This window comes from Silurus meridionalis, chromosome 3 (assembly GCF_014805685.1).
Source record: "Silurus meridionalis isolate SWU-2019-XX chromosome 3, ASM1480568v1, whole genome shotgun sequence".
In the NCBI taxonomy this organism is placed as follows: domain Eukaryota; kingdom Metazoa; phylum Chordata; class Actinopteri; order Siluriformes; family Siluridae; genus Silurus; species Silurus meridionalis.
Genome location: NC_060886.1, coordinates 4848955 through 4865824, shown reverse-complemented (window position 1 = coordinate 4865824; position 16870 = coordinate 4848955). Strand labels below are relative to the sequence as shown.

General features: G+C 36.4%; 1 protein-coding gene across 3 annotated transcripts in view; it reads left to right on the top strand.

Annotated features, from left to right (window-relative positions):
• Window positions 1–15500, top strand: part of kansl1l (KAT8 regulatory NSL complex subunit 1-like) — a 30568-nt gene extending 15068 nt beyond the window's left edge. For 2 of the 3 annotated variants that reach the window (XM_046845822.1, XM_046845821.1), the window contains exons 3-11: window positions 1212–1353; window positions 2188–2361; window positions 4138–4262; window positions 9091–9286; window positions 10130–10241; window positions 13292–13414; window positions 14224–14336; window positions 15234–15316; window positions 15446–15500. In XM_046845822.1, the coding sequence (XP_046701778.1) occupies window positions 1212–1353; window positions 2188–2361; window positions 4138–4262; window positions 9091–9286; window positions 10130–10241; window positions 13292–13414; window positions 14224–14330 (979 nt within the window). In that variant the 3' untranslated portion in view covers window positions 14331–14336; window positions 15234–15316; window positions 15446–15500. Of the gene's footprint in view, window positions 1–1211; window positions 1354–2187; window positions 2362–4137; window positions 4263–9090; window positions 9321–10129; window positions 10242–13291; window positions 13415–14223; window positions 14337–15233; window positions 15317–15445 lie in introns of those variants that run through there. The other variant, XM_046845823.1, reaches the window with a different exon arrangement.
• The last annotated feature ends 1370 nt before the right edge of the window (window positions 15501–16870 follow it).

Below are 16870 nucleotides of genomic sequence, written 5' to 3'. Positions count from 1 at the left end.
CAGGGGAGGGTTAAGTGCCTTGCTCAAGGACCCAGCAGTGCCAGCTTTGTGGTGGAGGGATTTGAACTTGTGACCTTCTGATCCAAAGTCTAATGCCTTAACCACTGAGCTACCACCCACTATTTACTGGTATAATAACCTCCACTCTTCTGGGAAGATGTTCCATTAGATTTTGTAGAGCCACAAGGGTGTCAGGTACTGATGTAGACTGAGGAGGCCTGGGGTGTAGTCAGCATTCATCACAAAGGTCTTCAGCAGGGTTGAGGTCAGAGCTCTATAGCAGGAGATCTTCCACTCCAAATTTTCATGGAGCTGGTTTTGTGCACAGGGGCATTGCCATGCTGGAAATGGTTTGGGTCTCACAGGTCAAGTGAATTGAATTCTACCACAGAATTCTACCACAAAGACATCCTATACAGAATTCTACCACAGAGACATCCTATACAATTGTGTGCCTTACACTTTGTAGCAGTTTGGGGAAGAACCACATATGGCTGGAAACATCAGGTGCCTTAATACTTTTTGTCTATATAGTGTACTTCTGTGATATTTTTTCCACATGTGAATTGGAGCCCAATATGGACTGCAAAAATATATTTTTGAAATACCCTTAATTGATCAAATAAATACCACTCTAGGTTTGTGCACTTGCTCCCTGAATTTATGAGAAGATATTAGTACACACATACTCTTAGGAAGACACTTGGATATCTTTAATAGCTTTTATGGTTATTATCTAATTTGACTTCACTGCTATTTCATTAATATGATCCTTTCACTATTTGTAAGTAGGTATCAGGCATAATATTGTTGACTATAGAACTGATTTAATTCAAACTGATTAAAATGAAATAAATATATATATATATATATATATATATATATATATATATATATATATATATATATATATATATATATATATATATATTAGTTTAATTATATTGAAGTCCTACATTTTATTTATAATTTGTTGTGCATCTGCTGTCTCATTGGCTACCATAGTGCTTTATCTTCATTCAATTGTTAACGCTGACGAGCCTTAAGGTTTAATGAATTAAGCAAGGAATAAGCCCAATTTAGTTTTTTTACTTTATGAAGTACACCCCCAGGTAGATGGAAAATGAGGCATACATGTTGTTAAGAGTGAATCGAGCTGCTGAAAAGAGCTGATCAATATTTCAGTGTCTCTCTCTATCTCTTTCTCTCAGTTGTCTGGGATGCGAGTGGAGGTTTCAACATGACAGATCGAAGTTAGCGAGTCAGTGGACATGGATGAAGCTAAGATTGTCTGAGCTGGACTTGCAAATTAAGAAGGTTTCACAGCTTTATCAGCACCTCCTTGCAAACAAGGTAAAAGCTAACACATCTCCAGTCCCAGTTCTCTATAATCAATATAGGATTACAGTCTTCCTGTGATGGAATTAAACTGACTTATGTCCAATTACTTACTGCAATTATTGTTAGTAGTTATTGTATCTATGTAATGACTAGTTAACTTTACAGAACAAATAATGATTTAATAATGATCTTCACTGCTGTAATTAATTGGACTAGATAGAAAATTATTGAAACATACAGTAAGCCAAATTAGACAAGCAAGAGACAGTCGAAGTAATGAAAGATACAAAAAAAAACAAGAAGGGATGGTACCACCACATCAAACAAAATGGTAGCCAGATATACAGTAGCTTGACTTCCATCCATGTACAAATACACATTTCATTGTTTTAATACAATGAAAAGCTAATACGCAAATGCTTACTTAGTAGAAACAATGTGTCTCCACCTCTTCTGTTTTCGGCAGTCCATGTTAAAAAATTATCTATAGAACATTATAATATTTTATATTCATGAAAATCTGTGTGGAAAAATAACAAAATAGAGCCTCATTGTTGACATTTGCACTTTTTGTTAATTAATTAATTATTATTATTATTTTTTAATTAACCAAATATACATTGCTGTTGTTTGCATTTTTTCCCCTTATTCCTGAAAATTGAACAAAATAGAGGTTCGTCAGAAATGTTGCCTTCTCTGTTTTTAACATCACTTGTACACTTTTACCCAAACTTACTAGCTATCTAACCTTAACAAATCACTTCAAAATTGTACCATACCAGTGTGGTTGTGATTTCTGCTGCACCAAAGTCTTTAGATGGTGTAAATCTGTACCTTATGCTTTAGGGAGTTGTTGTCTTGGCTGAGGCCCAGCCATTAACAGACCTGCAAATCCAGCAGACTCTGCTGAACGAGACGGCTGGTTTGACATTAACAGCAAGACATAAAAACGATCTCAGCACTGAGCTTGACACAGAGCCCAGCAGTCCAACACGCCTCCTCCGAAACATCGAGAGACAGGTGAGACTTAGGCAATTATTCTGGTTTTATTATATGCAATGAATATATAGTCAACTTTGCATTATAAATGTATGGATAGTGCACAATACTTTCGATTTGTACAGGAAGTAATTAATTAATTAGCTAGTTACAAGGCAGTGGATGCTCCAGTGAAAACCTAAATGGTAAGCATAACGTGCTAGTATATAGTTAGCTAGTTAACAGTGTTAATGCAAACTAGGTGATGATCATGGAGCACATTGTGTTTCTGCAATCCGATATAAAATGATATCAAGTCATTAGCTGTTATCTGTGCATTATTTGTATCTGGCTAGAGTCCCCTCGCTGTCTTTTTTTGAGCTAGATTTAGCTTTATTTGTGGTAAAGTTCAGTGGTTAAGACATTGGACTTCTAATGGAAAGGTTGTGAGTTCAAATACCAGCATTACCAAGCTGCCACTACTGGGTCCTTGAGTAAGGCCCTCAACTGCTCAGTTGGGCTTCTGCCAAATGACATGAATGTAAATAGATTTGAGCTGAAGTGTTATACTGTATGTATGTCAGATCTCAGCTAGTAGGAACTCCAATTCCCAGCAGTTGTCACAGGCTTTAAAGATCGCCACTGTGAACTCCCAGAATACAATACAGAATACAATACTCATAGTGTCTCTATGTAGCAAAATGATTGTCAAGTAACTTTCTTTGTGACTTGTTCTCTGGACTTTCCAAGCCTTCAATTCATAACTGATATCTCTTTGCTAACTTTTTTTTTCACCCATTTTGCTCCGGGAATTATGTTTTTATGTATTTCACCATTTCTGCCTGTTTTTGCAATATACATTTGAATATTCCTGAATATTGGATAAATTTTGGGTTTTACTGCATGTACATCCACATGAACATAAAATCAATGTTCTACACAGTGGAAACAAGTTTAGCTATGAATATGTACTTGGCACTGAAGCAGGATCCAGGTGCTGTGTAGAAGAGGCAGGTGGGAACATTAATGAATGAAAATCTAAAGATGAACTGGTTTTGGGCGGACAGATGTCCTGGTTCATAAATGCATGCTTATGTAAAATGATATATCCCCTAGCATTAAGGCTGACAGAGAAAGTTTTGGTTCATAAATGCTAAATAAAGTGAGTGTACATTCAATTTGACTAAGATACAATACTAAGAGATAATTCTAACATCAGTTAACTTCTGTATACTTCCTGGGGCACCAGTGATCATTGTCCTTTTCTTCTTTCTGGACCTGCCTGATTCATCTTGATGCTTTACCCTGGATGGACTTGACTTCAGTTGGAGGTCCCTCAGTGTAGCTGAGGATGGTTACACATTACCAACTTGATGTTCAACTTTAGATTTTTCTTTCTTACAATGATGAAAGCGATATGACAAAAAAAAAATATTTGAAGTTTTGCGAGGTAGCAGCATATACTCCGTTCTCCACTCGCTTCTCCATGTGCCCGCTGCCATATACATGTATAGTTTATACATTATGGATGTGTACATTTTTATGTTTGCTGAATTATATACTGTAATTTGTTAATTTTTAACAAATTATAGTACACTACCCCATACTGATGTCTAGGAACACATCACCATTAAAAATCCAGGACTACCTGTATATCCAAATATTTGTGTTTACTGCATTTCTACTTCATTTCTAACCAGGACTGATCATTACTCCTCTTCAAGGTCTGAACCTATTATTATGAACTTATTTGTAATGTAATTATTGGTAAAATAAATAATTTGTACTGATTTCTGTCTGGTGTGTGTTTGTGTGCAGAGTGCCCAGCTGAGTCAGATAGTGAATAGCCTGATGTCTCCTCTAAATGACTCGCCCTCACGCTGTCCTCCAGCTAAAGGAGACAGCAGGTGCTGGAGAGGCTCAAGAAAGAGATCCTTTAACAGGTCAGGACTCTCTTCTGCTCTTTCCGTGTCTCAGCAGGTTTTAGCTTCACCCACAAGTTTTAAATGATATTCGAGTCAAAGGGACCGTGATGGTAATTCCAACTGCTTTTTGAGGTTTCTGATCATCTTTATGCTGTGGAGGCCAGCCTCTTTACAGCTTCCGTTTGTTGGCGCATCATATTTGCTTCCATAATTTGCTAATTTATACTGGAAACCAATCTTCTGACAATCTGTGTAAGGTTTTCAACAACCTCAAAGCATAACAGACATAGCAATGAGCAAGGTGTTTTTTTTTTTATCAAATTATGCCTTTGGGGCAGAGGTGGCAAAAGTACACACATCATTCACTCAAGTAGAAGTACAGATACTTGTGTTTTAAAAGACTCTAGTAAAAGTTGAAGTTCTGACAACACTTTTTCACTCAAGTTAAAGTAAAGAGGTTTGGGCTCTGACATGTACTTAAGTAAAAAGTAGTCATTATTACAACCTGGACCTCACATCATACCAGCATGACACTAAAACAGGTTGTAATAATGACTACTTTTTACCTAAGTACATGTCAGAGCCCAAGACTCTGTTCTCAGTTATGTTTACATCACAGACTCCCTCCGTCTCATCCACGTTATCCCCAGACTTCATGTTGCGCTCTTTCTCATTGTCAGCTTTGTAGGCTTTGTGGTGAGTGATAGCAAGGAAATGTATTAGGTTGTAAAAGCCATGCAATAACAAGAAATAGGTTGATGGGCTACAAGAAGAAAAATTATAGGTCATGTCAACAAATAGATGAAAACTAAAGAGCCTGGTTTGAAAATGTAAGAAGTAAAAAGTACCAGAAAAATCTACTTAAGTACAGTAATTAAGTATTTGTTCTGCTTTGGTGGTCAATTGTGGTCAGTTAGTTTGTACTTCCTCAGTGCACAGCATTTCTTTTCAAAATACCTGTGATTCATCACAATGTTTTAAATATGTCTGATGAGATAAGGTCACAAGTTTTCCTTCTGATGCCTCTTCCATGCGGATCATATTTGTCCATTTAATTCTATGCAGTAGTTACAAAGCAGTGCACTACTTCTCCTGTTTCTGCTAAACCTTCAGTCAGGTCCTTAATGTAATATGGTGCCCAGCATACACACAGTTCAGACTCTATGAGTTCTTTATAATTACAATCCTGTTTACTATACAGTTATGTAACACAGTCCTCTAAACACAGTTCTAAGAGTTAGTTTCCTAATAGTGTCTTGACTTTCACAGTTCTGATTCATTCATGTGAAATAAAGTCAACTTAGTTAACATACATGGCTCATACCTTAAGGCTTTCCTCAGAGAGAGAAAATTGTGAATGTTTGATAGCATTCCTTCGTTTTTGTAGGTATTAATTAACTTCATTTTTTTGTTATCTGCTCAAAGTAGCTTATAGTTTTGGAGTGCTCCAGGTTCTAACACTAGGTTCTGTCTTCTTTATTTTATTCAATTTTTTTACGATAATAATTATATTTATTGTTAGGGATCATGACGTCTTTCAGTTTATTTCTGTTCTTTAACAGAAGAGTTATTCACATCTTGGATGCTTGTGTTTACTCCGAGGAGAGATGTCCTGAAGGTGTGATATTCAGATAAGAAATTCCTCAGGCTCAGTGAACTTAAACGTTCTCCTGTAATGTCTAAGCTGAATGTAAACATTCTGGATTAAACACAGGAAGTCTGGCAGGCGTAGCTCAGCTGAACTACATAAACACTATAACGTAGACAGTGCATAATGATTTTGTTAAATTCTGTTAAAAATGATTGGAATTGTGGCCTGATGCCATGCAGTATACTTTTACTTCCTCAAAATAGATTATTTTTATTACAGCATGTCCTGTAGTGTTGTATTCTTCTTACAGTACATCAGTGTGCCAATATTATGAATTATTATATTATTATATATTATATTATATATATATTATATATATATTATATTATATTATATATATTATATATATTATATATATATATTATATTATATATATTATATTATATTATATTATATATATATTATATTATATATATTATATTATATATATTATATTATTATATATTATATATTATACTATAGAATGACATTGCACATTTTCTATCAATTATTGTTGCATTTTAATGCTGTAGCTGTCAGCTGGCATGTCATAACAAGCCTTTCTTTTTTTTTTATTTAAGTTTAGAAGAAAAACCTGGTTTGTCATGTTATACTCAAAAAATGATTCTTGTCACTAATTCAAATAAAGCAAACAATTAAAATAAGATATATTTTAAATGCTATAAAATAACCATTTTTGTTCCAAACGACTTTTTAATAACAAGAATGTAATAAATCTGAAACAAACCTGATCAAATGATCAAATTCACTATACCTGATTTGCTGGCGTACGGCGCAAATGTAGATGTTGCACATGAGCCTTACAGTCGGGAAAAAAAAATATATAAAAATGGCGGCAAATACTTTCTACAATACCGACTCAGCGACAAGGAAGATTTGAATGAAAAGACGTAGAGATTTAACAAGGTAAGATATTTTCTATACTTATAAATGATTTACACTTAAAAAATCAACTATTTCTATGATTTAATCCGTCTTGATTAAATAAACATCTTGTGTGTGTACGAATTTGTTAGAAATATCGTTTCCATATATGCCAAAACATTCCACAAACACACTTAGTCGACTGTATGTGAAAGTAATCTACATTTTAAGCTTTGATTGCATGTCAAAACAAATTTCGTACATGACGTTCATGCCGTTCTAACATTCTAACTTCTTCTTCTTTCGGCTTTCATTAGGGGTCGCCAGAGCGGATCATCCGTCTCCATACCCCCCTGTCCTCTACATCTGCCTCTTTTAAACCGACTACTTGCATGTGTTCCTTCACCACATCCATAAACCTCCTCCTTGGCCTTCCTCTATTCCTCCTTCCTGGTGGCTCCATCCTCAGCATTCTCCTACTGATATATGCCATATCCCCCCTCTGCAGATGTCCAAACAAACTTAATCACACCTCCCTCACTTTGTCCCCAAAACGTCCTTCATGTGCTGTCGCTTTCATAAACTTATTTCAAATGCTGTCCATCCTTGTCACTCCCAACGAAAATCTCAACATCTTCAGCTCTGCCACCTCCAGCTCCACCTCCTGTCTTTTACTCAATGCCACTGTCTCTAAACCATACAACATTGCAGGTCTCACAAATACACAATGCAACTCCTTCTGACCTTCTCTATACTTCTCCATCGACATTCTCAAAGCAAATAATGCAACTGTGGTGCTCTTCCTCGACATGAAACCATACTGTTGCTCACAGATGGTCACTTCTTCTCTTAGCCTGGCTTCCACTACTCTTTCCAATAACTTAATGTTGTGACTGATCAACTTTATTTCCTGTAGATACTGCAGGTCTGCACATCTCCCTTATTCTTAAAGATCGGTACCAGCACACTGCACATAGCTACACTGTCCCCCGCGAACACCTTACAGTCCTAAATCTCCTTCAGGTTGCATCTCCTACATAGAACATAGTCCACCTGTGTGCACCTTCCTCCACTCTTATACATCACCCTATGCTCCTCCTTCTTCTCAAAATAAGTATTCACCACTGCCATTCCATCCTTTTATCAAAATCTTCCACCATCTTCCCCTGAAAATGTCTCCCTTCTACATTCCTCTCCTTAAGGCCATACAGACACAAATTTTTTCATCTGGTTTGGGACAATCACAATAACAGCATTTGATTTTATTTATTTCTATATTTTTTATTAAACTGAAATTTACATATGTAATTTCTTTGTAAAAGGGTTGATGTCTCTTGTTTTCATTCTCTATTTTTACTTTTAGATATGTGAGTTTTGGGAGTGACATTATTCCAAAATTTTTGACTCCAGTTTGGGAAAATCACTCAAATGCAGTGTTTCAAGTTCCAGATCAGGAGAAAGTGGATTATTGTGCAGTCAAATCAAATGAAAATTTGAAAATGTGAAAATAATGTTAAATGTTGCAATGTTACAGTTTTGTTACATTATGTGTAATGTTATATTTGGTTCATTGTTGTTCCATGCTATTTGTTGGCACACAGGTTTTAACCAATTGCTTTAAATTAAGTACTGCATTATGTCCTGCTTCTTGCTTCTTTTTTTTTTTTTGACTCCGGAAGCAATTGTAAACCAACAATAAATGTTTCGAAATTTAAAATTTGTTTGACCATTTATTTAATAAAATTAAGGAAATGTAAGTGATTTATATAAAGTAAGTATTAGTTTACATAACATTTATTTAACTAATTCACATTAACTGAACGTGATGGTGAAGCTTTAATAAATGCTATGTTTTAGGTTGGATTTATCTGAATAAATTGGATGGAAAATTGACGTAATAGAAATACATAAGTTACAACTTTTGAGGTTAAATTGTTTTTTGTGTACTTTGACTTAATAATAAATTGTTGAACTGCTGTACTTCCATAATCATTGTTCAGAATAACTGGCTAGTTTCCAAATAATATATATATTCATCTTAAACTTTCATTTTTACTGATTCAATAATTTGTATTATTTGTACTACTTTATCTACTAAAAATGTACTTTAACTACTAAATAACTACTTATTTTTATCTAACATATTCCATCTTATATTATAGTGCCTTTTATTTAAAGCACAATTTTCTGAGCAGTCGATCAGGTTTACATTTCACTGCAAATTGTATTCTGTATATAACTGTTTGTGACAAAAAGAAAAAAATCTTGAATCTTGATAAAAATGAATGGATTTGTTATCTCTCTCTCTCTCTCTCTCTCTCTCTCATGTAGTCTGGTGACCGATGTGTTCCTGCCGTCCGGCTCCATGTGTATAGGCAAGACAACCCAGAAGAAGAGGCGCGTGAGTCGCCGAGGTCAGGTCCAGTCTCAGGTGGACATCAGTCGCGTGTGTGCACGGACACGCCCTTTACTGACTTATCACAAGCCCCGCCTCTTCATCATGGACCAATCACCAGTCACACAGCAGGTCACACAGAGTTTCTCCATCTACGTATCTGTGTGTGAGTGTGTGTGAGTTTATAATAGTGATCGGAAAATTGTTTCTTTTATCTTGTTCGATTATTTTTTGAGTCATTTACTTCATTTAATTCCTTTGATCATAAATATTATAAAATGTTAAATTTTTTATAAACGGATCCCCCAATATGTCGACATACACGGCCTTTAACTGTAGATCCAATAATGAAAATATATCAATGCTGCTAAGGACAAATTTTGATAAACAGATTGAGTAGCTCACCTCTCATATCTTCAGACCCAAATCGTTCATTCTTTTTTCTAATGACTCCCATAATTATTGTGTAATATTGTGTAACGTCTTGTAACAATAATGTCAAGATTCGGACCAAAAGAACGAACGACTCGGACTGAGCTACTCTATTCTGTTACCTGCATATTACCTACGGAGATTTTGCGATGCTTGGCACATGCACGTCCAGTAGAAAATAAATGAAAAACTCTTTGAGACGACTCAAATCGTTCACAAACGACCAATTACTTGCGTATACACCAGCACTTAGACAGCCTAGAAAAGCACTTTTTAACACTTAAATTCTCAAATGGCGTATATAGACGATACGGAGCCTCTGCATCTTCTTACTTTAAGGAAATGATAGACAGCATGAAAAGAAACACACACAGATGGTGTGTAAAGATTGCTTCATAATTCTTTTCCACTACCCTTAGAAGATTATGGTACCTAACACTAAATATTTGTCATTTTAAAAATCTTTGACATTTTTATAGACTAAAGCGAAATTTTATTGTTCTCTTATGGTTCCCCTTCCCCCCCTCATTTGTCTCTTTCTAGGGAGCGGAAACCTTGGCGTACCGGTGCTCAAGCTCTGTTTCCTGTGATCCCATGAGTGTGTGTTCAAGACCAGTTCCGGCTAACACAATTAACAGCAGGTTCTGGCCAAACAGTGAGTGTGTGTTTAAGGGGTGGGGTGGTTTGGGAGGGTTAAATTATGCTCATATTACATTGTCATGATAAAACCTTGCAATTGTTGGAGATTTACACCTGAATTATCTCCTGCTGGCTGTATTACTTACATCCATTTAGCTTTAGAATTAGAATTCCTGAAAAGATTAAATGAAACGTGCGGATACACGGTGAAAAATGCACATGTTGAAGTGGACTTCTATGAGCTGCTAAGTAGATGAATATTCACAGGCACTTGCTGCTCCGTGTGTTCACATGACAATCATGCATCTAGAACCATGAGGAATCAGCGTACTAACAATGTAAGGGGCAGCACTTTAAGTAGATCAGGAGTGGCGTTACAGATTCCAAACTGATGAAGCCACACAGCTGAGTGGAAAACTGCCATCAAGCTGATTGCATTTACATTCATCTATTAGTCTGATGCTGCATTTCAGAGCGAAATGTGCAAGTGGTTGAGAACACAACAATACACTCTGTGGAAAGTCTTGGAACACCTGCCTTTTCCAGACATATGTGTTTCTTCCCCAAACTATGACATCAAAGTCAAAGGTCCACAGTTGTATTTGTAGCATAAAATTTTCCCCTGTGCAGAAAGCCATCTCCATGAAGATTTACTTTACATGAGTTGGAAAGGAAGATCTCCTGCTTTAAAGCTCTGACCTGAAACCTATTAAAGACCTTTGGCATGAATTGAAGCTCTGACAGCAGGACTCCTACATCAGTATTGGACTTGAACACCACAAGTACACTCCAAAATCTAATGGAACATTTTCCCTTAAGAGTGGAGGTTGTCATAATAAAAAAATGGGAATTAAATGTGGAATGTAGTGGATTTAGGATTTAAGGATTCAGTAGGCGATTGAAGGAACAATTACACTGAAAATTGAGTTTGAATCTTGGGATTTGAAAACTGCTAAAAGAACAAACCTTGGTACAAAGAAAATGATCCTGGGTAACTAAGAGAGACTGTGATGCTGGTGGAATCATGAACAGTATAATGACTGTGTTTTGCTGTGTGTTGTTTATGGAAGTCAAGAATTTTTTTCTGAATTCTGAAGGATAATCCAACTGTGTTGTGTTCAGAAATAGAAACTCCCTTGTTGACATTAACAATCCAATGGGCCCAGTATTGTCTATGTGCTTTGAGCCAAAACCATGAAGCAATGTTGTAATGCAGAGACCAGAACAGCATTTTTTTTACTTTAATCACAGGTTTAAAAGTCCTGTTTCAGTTCTAGCATCTCAGATCTGTTTAGTATTTTTCCGTTCCATATCAGCCTAAACAGGCATCTAAATAAAATACAACTTAATTTAATAATAATATATAAAAAAAAAGAAATAAATGACAAATAAAAATCTTATTATTAGTAGTAATTATTATTATTTTTATCATTATTAATTTCTGAAAAAAGAAAGTAAATAAATAAATAAATAAATAATGACAGATTAATAGACTAATTTTAAATAAATAATTAATTAATAGGTAATTAACTACTGATAGAAATTTAAAAAAAGTATAGATAATAATACAATAATAAATGTTATCTTAAAATAATGATAAATAGATATCAGATAGATGTTACTCTAATGAACGGATATTCAGTGCCATCCAGATGAGGATGGATTCCATTTGAAATCTTTTTTGAATTTGTCTCAAGGTTTCTTCTTCATGCCATCTCAGGACGTTTTTCCTTGCCACATTCACCACTTTACTACTTATACATTCCAACTTTATAACCTCTTTATATCCGTGAAGCTGTTTGAGAGAGTGTTCATTGTTAAAAGCGTGATACAAGTAAAAAATAATTTAATTGATTAAAGTTTCTATAAATTCACTAATATATTTTTTCAATTTAAGAACCAAACTCAAAAACGGAACTCATCCTCATCTGGGTGGCATCGAATGTCCATTTATTACAGTTCCATCAATGTTGAGGTTCTTAACTGTTCACTGATGGACACCTTGAATGCAAAACAGTTTAAAACCATCTGCATGGTTCTTGAGTTTAACTCTCCACAGTAATCCCATGGATCTTTATGCTGTTCATAAAACCATCCTCAGCAGCAGCAATGGGTTCCAGTCATAGAGAACTCTATTTAGAATTAAGACATCAAGATGAATCAGGCTGGAGGGGAAAAAAGAATAATCACTGGTAGTTTAGGAGCACGAATAGAGGGAGAGAGAGCTAGATAGAGAGAGTATGAGAAATATTATGTAGTATAAAATACATTATATAGACAAAAGTATTGGGACACCTGACCTTTCCTGTCATATGTAGTTTTTCTGACTGCACATCAGGCCTCCTCACCTACATCAGTACCTGTCTTTTGGAAATACCCTTGTAGCTGATGAACACAAATGTCCAGAAGAGTAGAGGCAATTAGAAGAACAAATTGGGAATAAATGTGATGCTCAAAAAGCACATACAATACTCCTGATCAGGTATCCACAAACTTTGGCAATATATTATATGTGAAATGAGTTGTGACTAAAACCCAAAGCCTGAAGGGGCCTGGTTAATACTTGAAAATGAAAATGTGTGTGTTTGTGTGCAGAAGCAGCCCACATAGCAAAATTGGTTGGGCCCAGTCATGAGCTACACAACCCGCGGTTACTCCTCACAGCCGCTGCAACATACATGTAACATTTGACTTTCCGGCAATGTTAACTCATGCTAACTCTACAATCCAAAAAGCAACGTAAAGATTTTATATAAAAGTTTCCTAATTAGGATTTACCAAACTTCGCTCACTTTGCTCCAGAGTTGAGAAGTTCACAACAGTTATTGCAGTGCAGCCTCAAGAGTACTCATGCAGTGCTCATTCCAGAAGTTGTTTTCTCATCAAATTTTTTTTTTTATCTTGGCTAAAGCGTTTTAAAACAGCTAAATCACAAGATTACACACTTTCAACTGAGAAAAAAAGCCTATTTCGGAAATTTAAGTTGTTTAATTCCTGTTATCTTAAAGCGTTTATATCCAGACTTACGTCCCATTGAAGTTATTGTGGTTCTATCCCATTTCACAGAGAGCTCGGTGTCCCACTGTGTCTGTGCGGCTTTCTTCAAAGAGGACTGGTTCCATCAACCTCGATCCATTGTTCTCTCACCTGGCTTCACCACTGCAGAGAAACAAGCGTCCTCCATATTCAGTAAGAGACAGCTCAAAAACTGTGTCCACAAACATTGAATCGATTTACACAAAAAATACTATGGAAGTCCATAGAGAGGTCCAAGAGACTATGCATTATATTATATTATTCTTTCTTTTATAATATATTATTTTCCATAACAAATGTTGGTTCCTCATGTTCTTGACATAACAGAAGTTGGTTTCTCATTATCATGACATTTTTTGTGATCTTGACATAGCAAAAGTTGTTTTCTTGTTATTACTACTTAATTGTCCTGTGATCTCGATGTAAAAATTAGTTTTCTCTTGCACCTTGTGAATGTTTCTGGTGTATATTATGGAGTATGCGTCTAAAATCTCTATCAAATTTACTCATTTCCATCAGCATATATGGACTTAACTTTTTGTTTGGAGGAATCCCTGAACAAAGTAAAAGCAATTGTGATCATCCCTGATGCTGCGATGATGCTGCCTCGAGAACATGCTTTTACGCTTAATACAAATAAGTACTGATCATAAAGAAAACAATTTTTAGGTCGAAATAGCAAGAAGTTTAAATCGTGTTCACGAGAAAACAGGGAAGAAAAAAATATTATAATGCATGGCCTTTTTAGGAGTTATGTAAAATACTGTACAGTATGTTAACTTTATATTCTGTGTAGCTTTTCCGTTACAGCTCCCTGTGCATGAGCTGTTACTATAGCAACCATAATGCATTTCGAATGAGCGATTTCAAATAGACCTTTATAATCATTATTTACGATAAGATGAGAACTATTCTGTGTCAAGGTGATTTTTTTTAATATGTAATGAAATGTCCTGTTACAGAGTGCACACTTGAGCTCCAGGCTGCAGAGGCGCATAGCAAAGCAACTCAGCACACGCCAACGCAGACCTGCAGACAGAAGGCGAAGAGACGACTCAGCGCAGCATAGATGTCGGTAGGATTGACTTCTTGTTAGTTATTTACCCAGACATCCAACGCTCCGTTATAACTAATAGCAAGGGGTTCTAAACGAGATCGAACTGGTTCAAAAACCCTAGTTCCAAAATTTCCTATTTTCCTGAGTCACCCTGTACATGTAATACTCGAAAGACAATCATTTTGAAATGAATGAGTTAAAAAGTGCAATAAAAGTTTGCTGACTTACAAAAACTTAATGCTGCACATTTTTAAATGGATGTTAACATTTTAATACTTTCTAATGGTGTTGAATGTTCAGGATATATATGTTCCTGTCAATACACAGATGTATAAACAATATTAGAAGGAGCAAACGAACCAAATGTTATTTATAGGTCGGGAATAACAGACTCCAGACCATCCTCTTATACAAAAAATAATCTATTCCTGTGGAGGGAGTAATGCAGCATGACGCACATCCCCGAGCTGTAATATTTCTTATGATGGCATGGTCTGGAGAGTGTCATTGTCCCTAATTCACAGCGCTTTGTTTAATGTGTGCAAAAAACGCACCTTAACAGTTTATAGTTATAGTTCGTATATATACTGTGAAAGGTAAAAAAGACAAATGAACTAGGAGACCCAAACCTGTTTCAGCATGACAATGCACAAGTGTGCTCCATGAAGATGGTTTCCTTCAGTTAGAGTGGAAGATCTTAAATGGCCTGCTATAGAGATCTGAACACAACTGGGATGAATCGGTTGGCTGACTAAAAAAAAATTATAAATCTAGTGGCACCTCTGTTTTTAGAAGACTGGAGCTTTTTATATCAGCAAATGGGGACTAAATAGGTAAAAGGACTAAAGAATAAAATTGTCCACAAATTTCTGTCTGTATAGAGGAATGATCCTGCTATATTTTGTCGTTCTGCAGATACGTTTTCTCCCAGGGCTGAGGACAGTCTAGAGGACATGAGCACACCCTACTCTATAAACCTACACCAGAGGAAGTCCCAAGTGCATAACCTCTTACCATTACATTTGCTAAACTTTAATTTATAGTTATAAAAAATTGCTGGGTTGTGACTGGTCACTCATAAAATGTTCACCTTGTGAAATGACCACTTGTGGTTTGTTTCCTCACAGTTTGCAAAACGCAGAAGAAGCGATGAAAGCATCTACAACATAAACAATTTAGTCATCCCAGTGTCTCTGGTTGCTTCAAACACAGTCAAGAAGCTGCAGTATAAGGACATTCCCACACCAAGGTATCCTGGTATAAAATAACTATTTACAATAGATTAGAAGGAAAACTAATAATCTGGGTTAGAAACTGGTCAGTACAGTCTTTGGAATTGCTCTCGAACAATGAACTCTATTTTTCTTTTTTTTTCCAAAAACTGGATTTTTTTGCGTATCTGTACTTTACTTTCAGAGCCAAAGCTTAGCAATAACTGGTCCTTCTATTCGGCCTTGCACTCTCACCACTCTCACGCTCAATTAATAAATTTTCTTTCGGCTTCTTCCGTTAGGGGTCGCCACAGCAGATCCTCCACACGTTTTGATTTGGCACATGTTTTTACGCTGGATGCCCTTCCTAACGCAACCCTCCCCAATTTATCCGTGCTTGGGACCGGCACTGAGAGTGGCTGGGGATGGTTCTCTGACCGGGAATCGAACCCGGGTCGCAGCGGTGAGAGCGCTGCATCTTAACCACTAGACCACCAGGGGACCTGCTCACACTCAATTAATCTTAACCCCAATTCCTTAATATGTGCAAGTCACTGGCTCTGCTGAGACTCAGGGGCATCTTCATATTAAACTATATGAACTATACGACTGTTGATATTAGGTCGATCAGAGCACCTGGTGTCCCGGCATCGAGAGGTTGTTTTCGCCCATATGAAGGAATTAGGGTTAAGATTAAATACTTTCTCCGTTACAGAAAACCACTTATCTAGGCGTAGTATGGGATTTAACCGTTATGCGGGTGCAGCTGTCTCCTGCATGAGTCGAGTCTATCCTCACAGCTGTCAAGACAGTTAGAGAAGGCCAGCTACTTACTGCAAGCAGTTTCAAAGACTGCTGGGTCTGATGGCAGTTGCATTCATTGTGGTGCCACTTGGCCTTCTATACATGTAACTGCTACTGTGGTGGCTCAGGGACAGAGGGTTCTCCCAAAGGGCAACTCACTCTTTACAATCACACGGCAAGCCTTACGGGCCTTAGACATATGGAGAGCTCCCGGGCAAGGCCGGTGATGCCACGCTTTCTATTGGACTGATTATTCAGAGCGTGGATAAAGCGGAAGCGTTCTCAAAGTGTTGTTGACGCAGCATCTCGTTTTCTCGGGAAAACATGGTTACATATGTAACCTGGAGATGTTCCTTTTTATATACAAGTGGATAAAAAAACCTAACTGGTCAATCACACAGAAAGCCACCAATCAGGGTCATTTTCATTGCTGCTTGGTGGTATCTACTTTTTGCCAACATACAGTTCAGCTGCAGTTCAACAGCAAGCAAAACATTTTAAAAGGAATAAATAATGAAAGAATCTCCTGACTCAAAC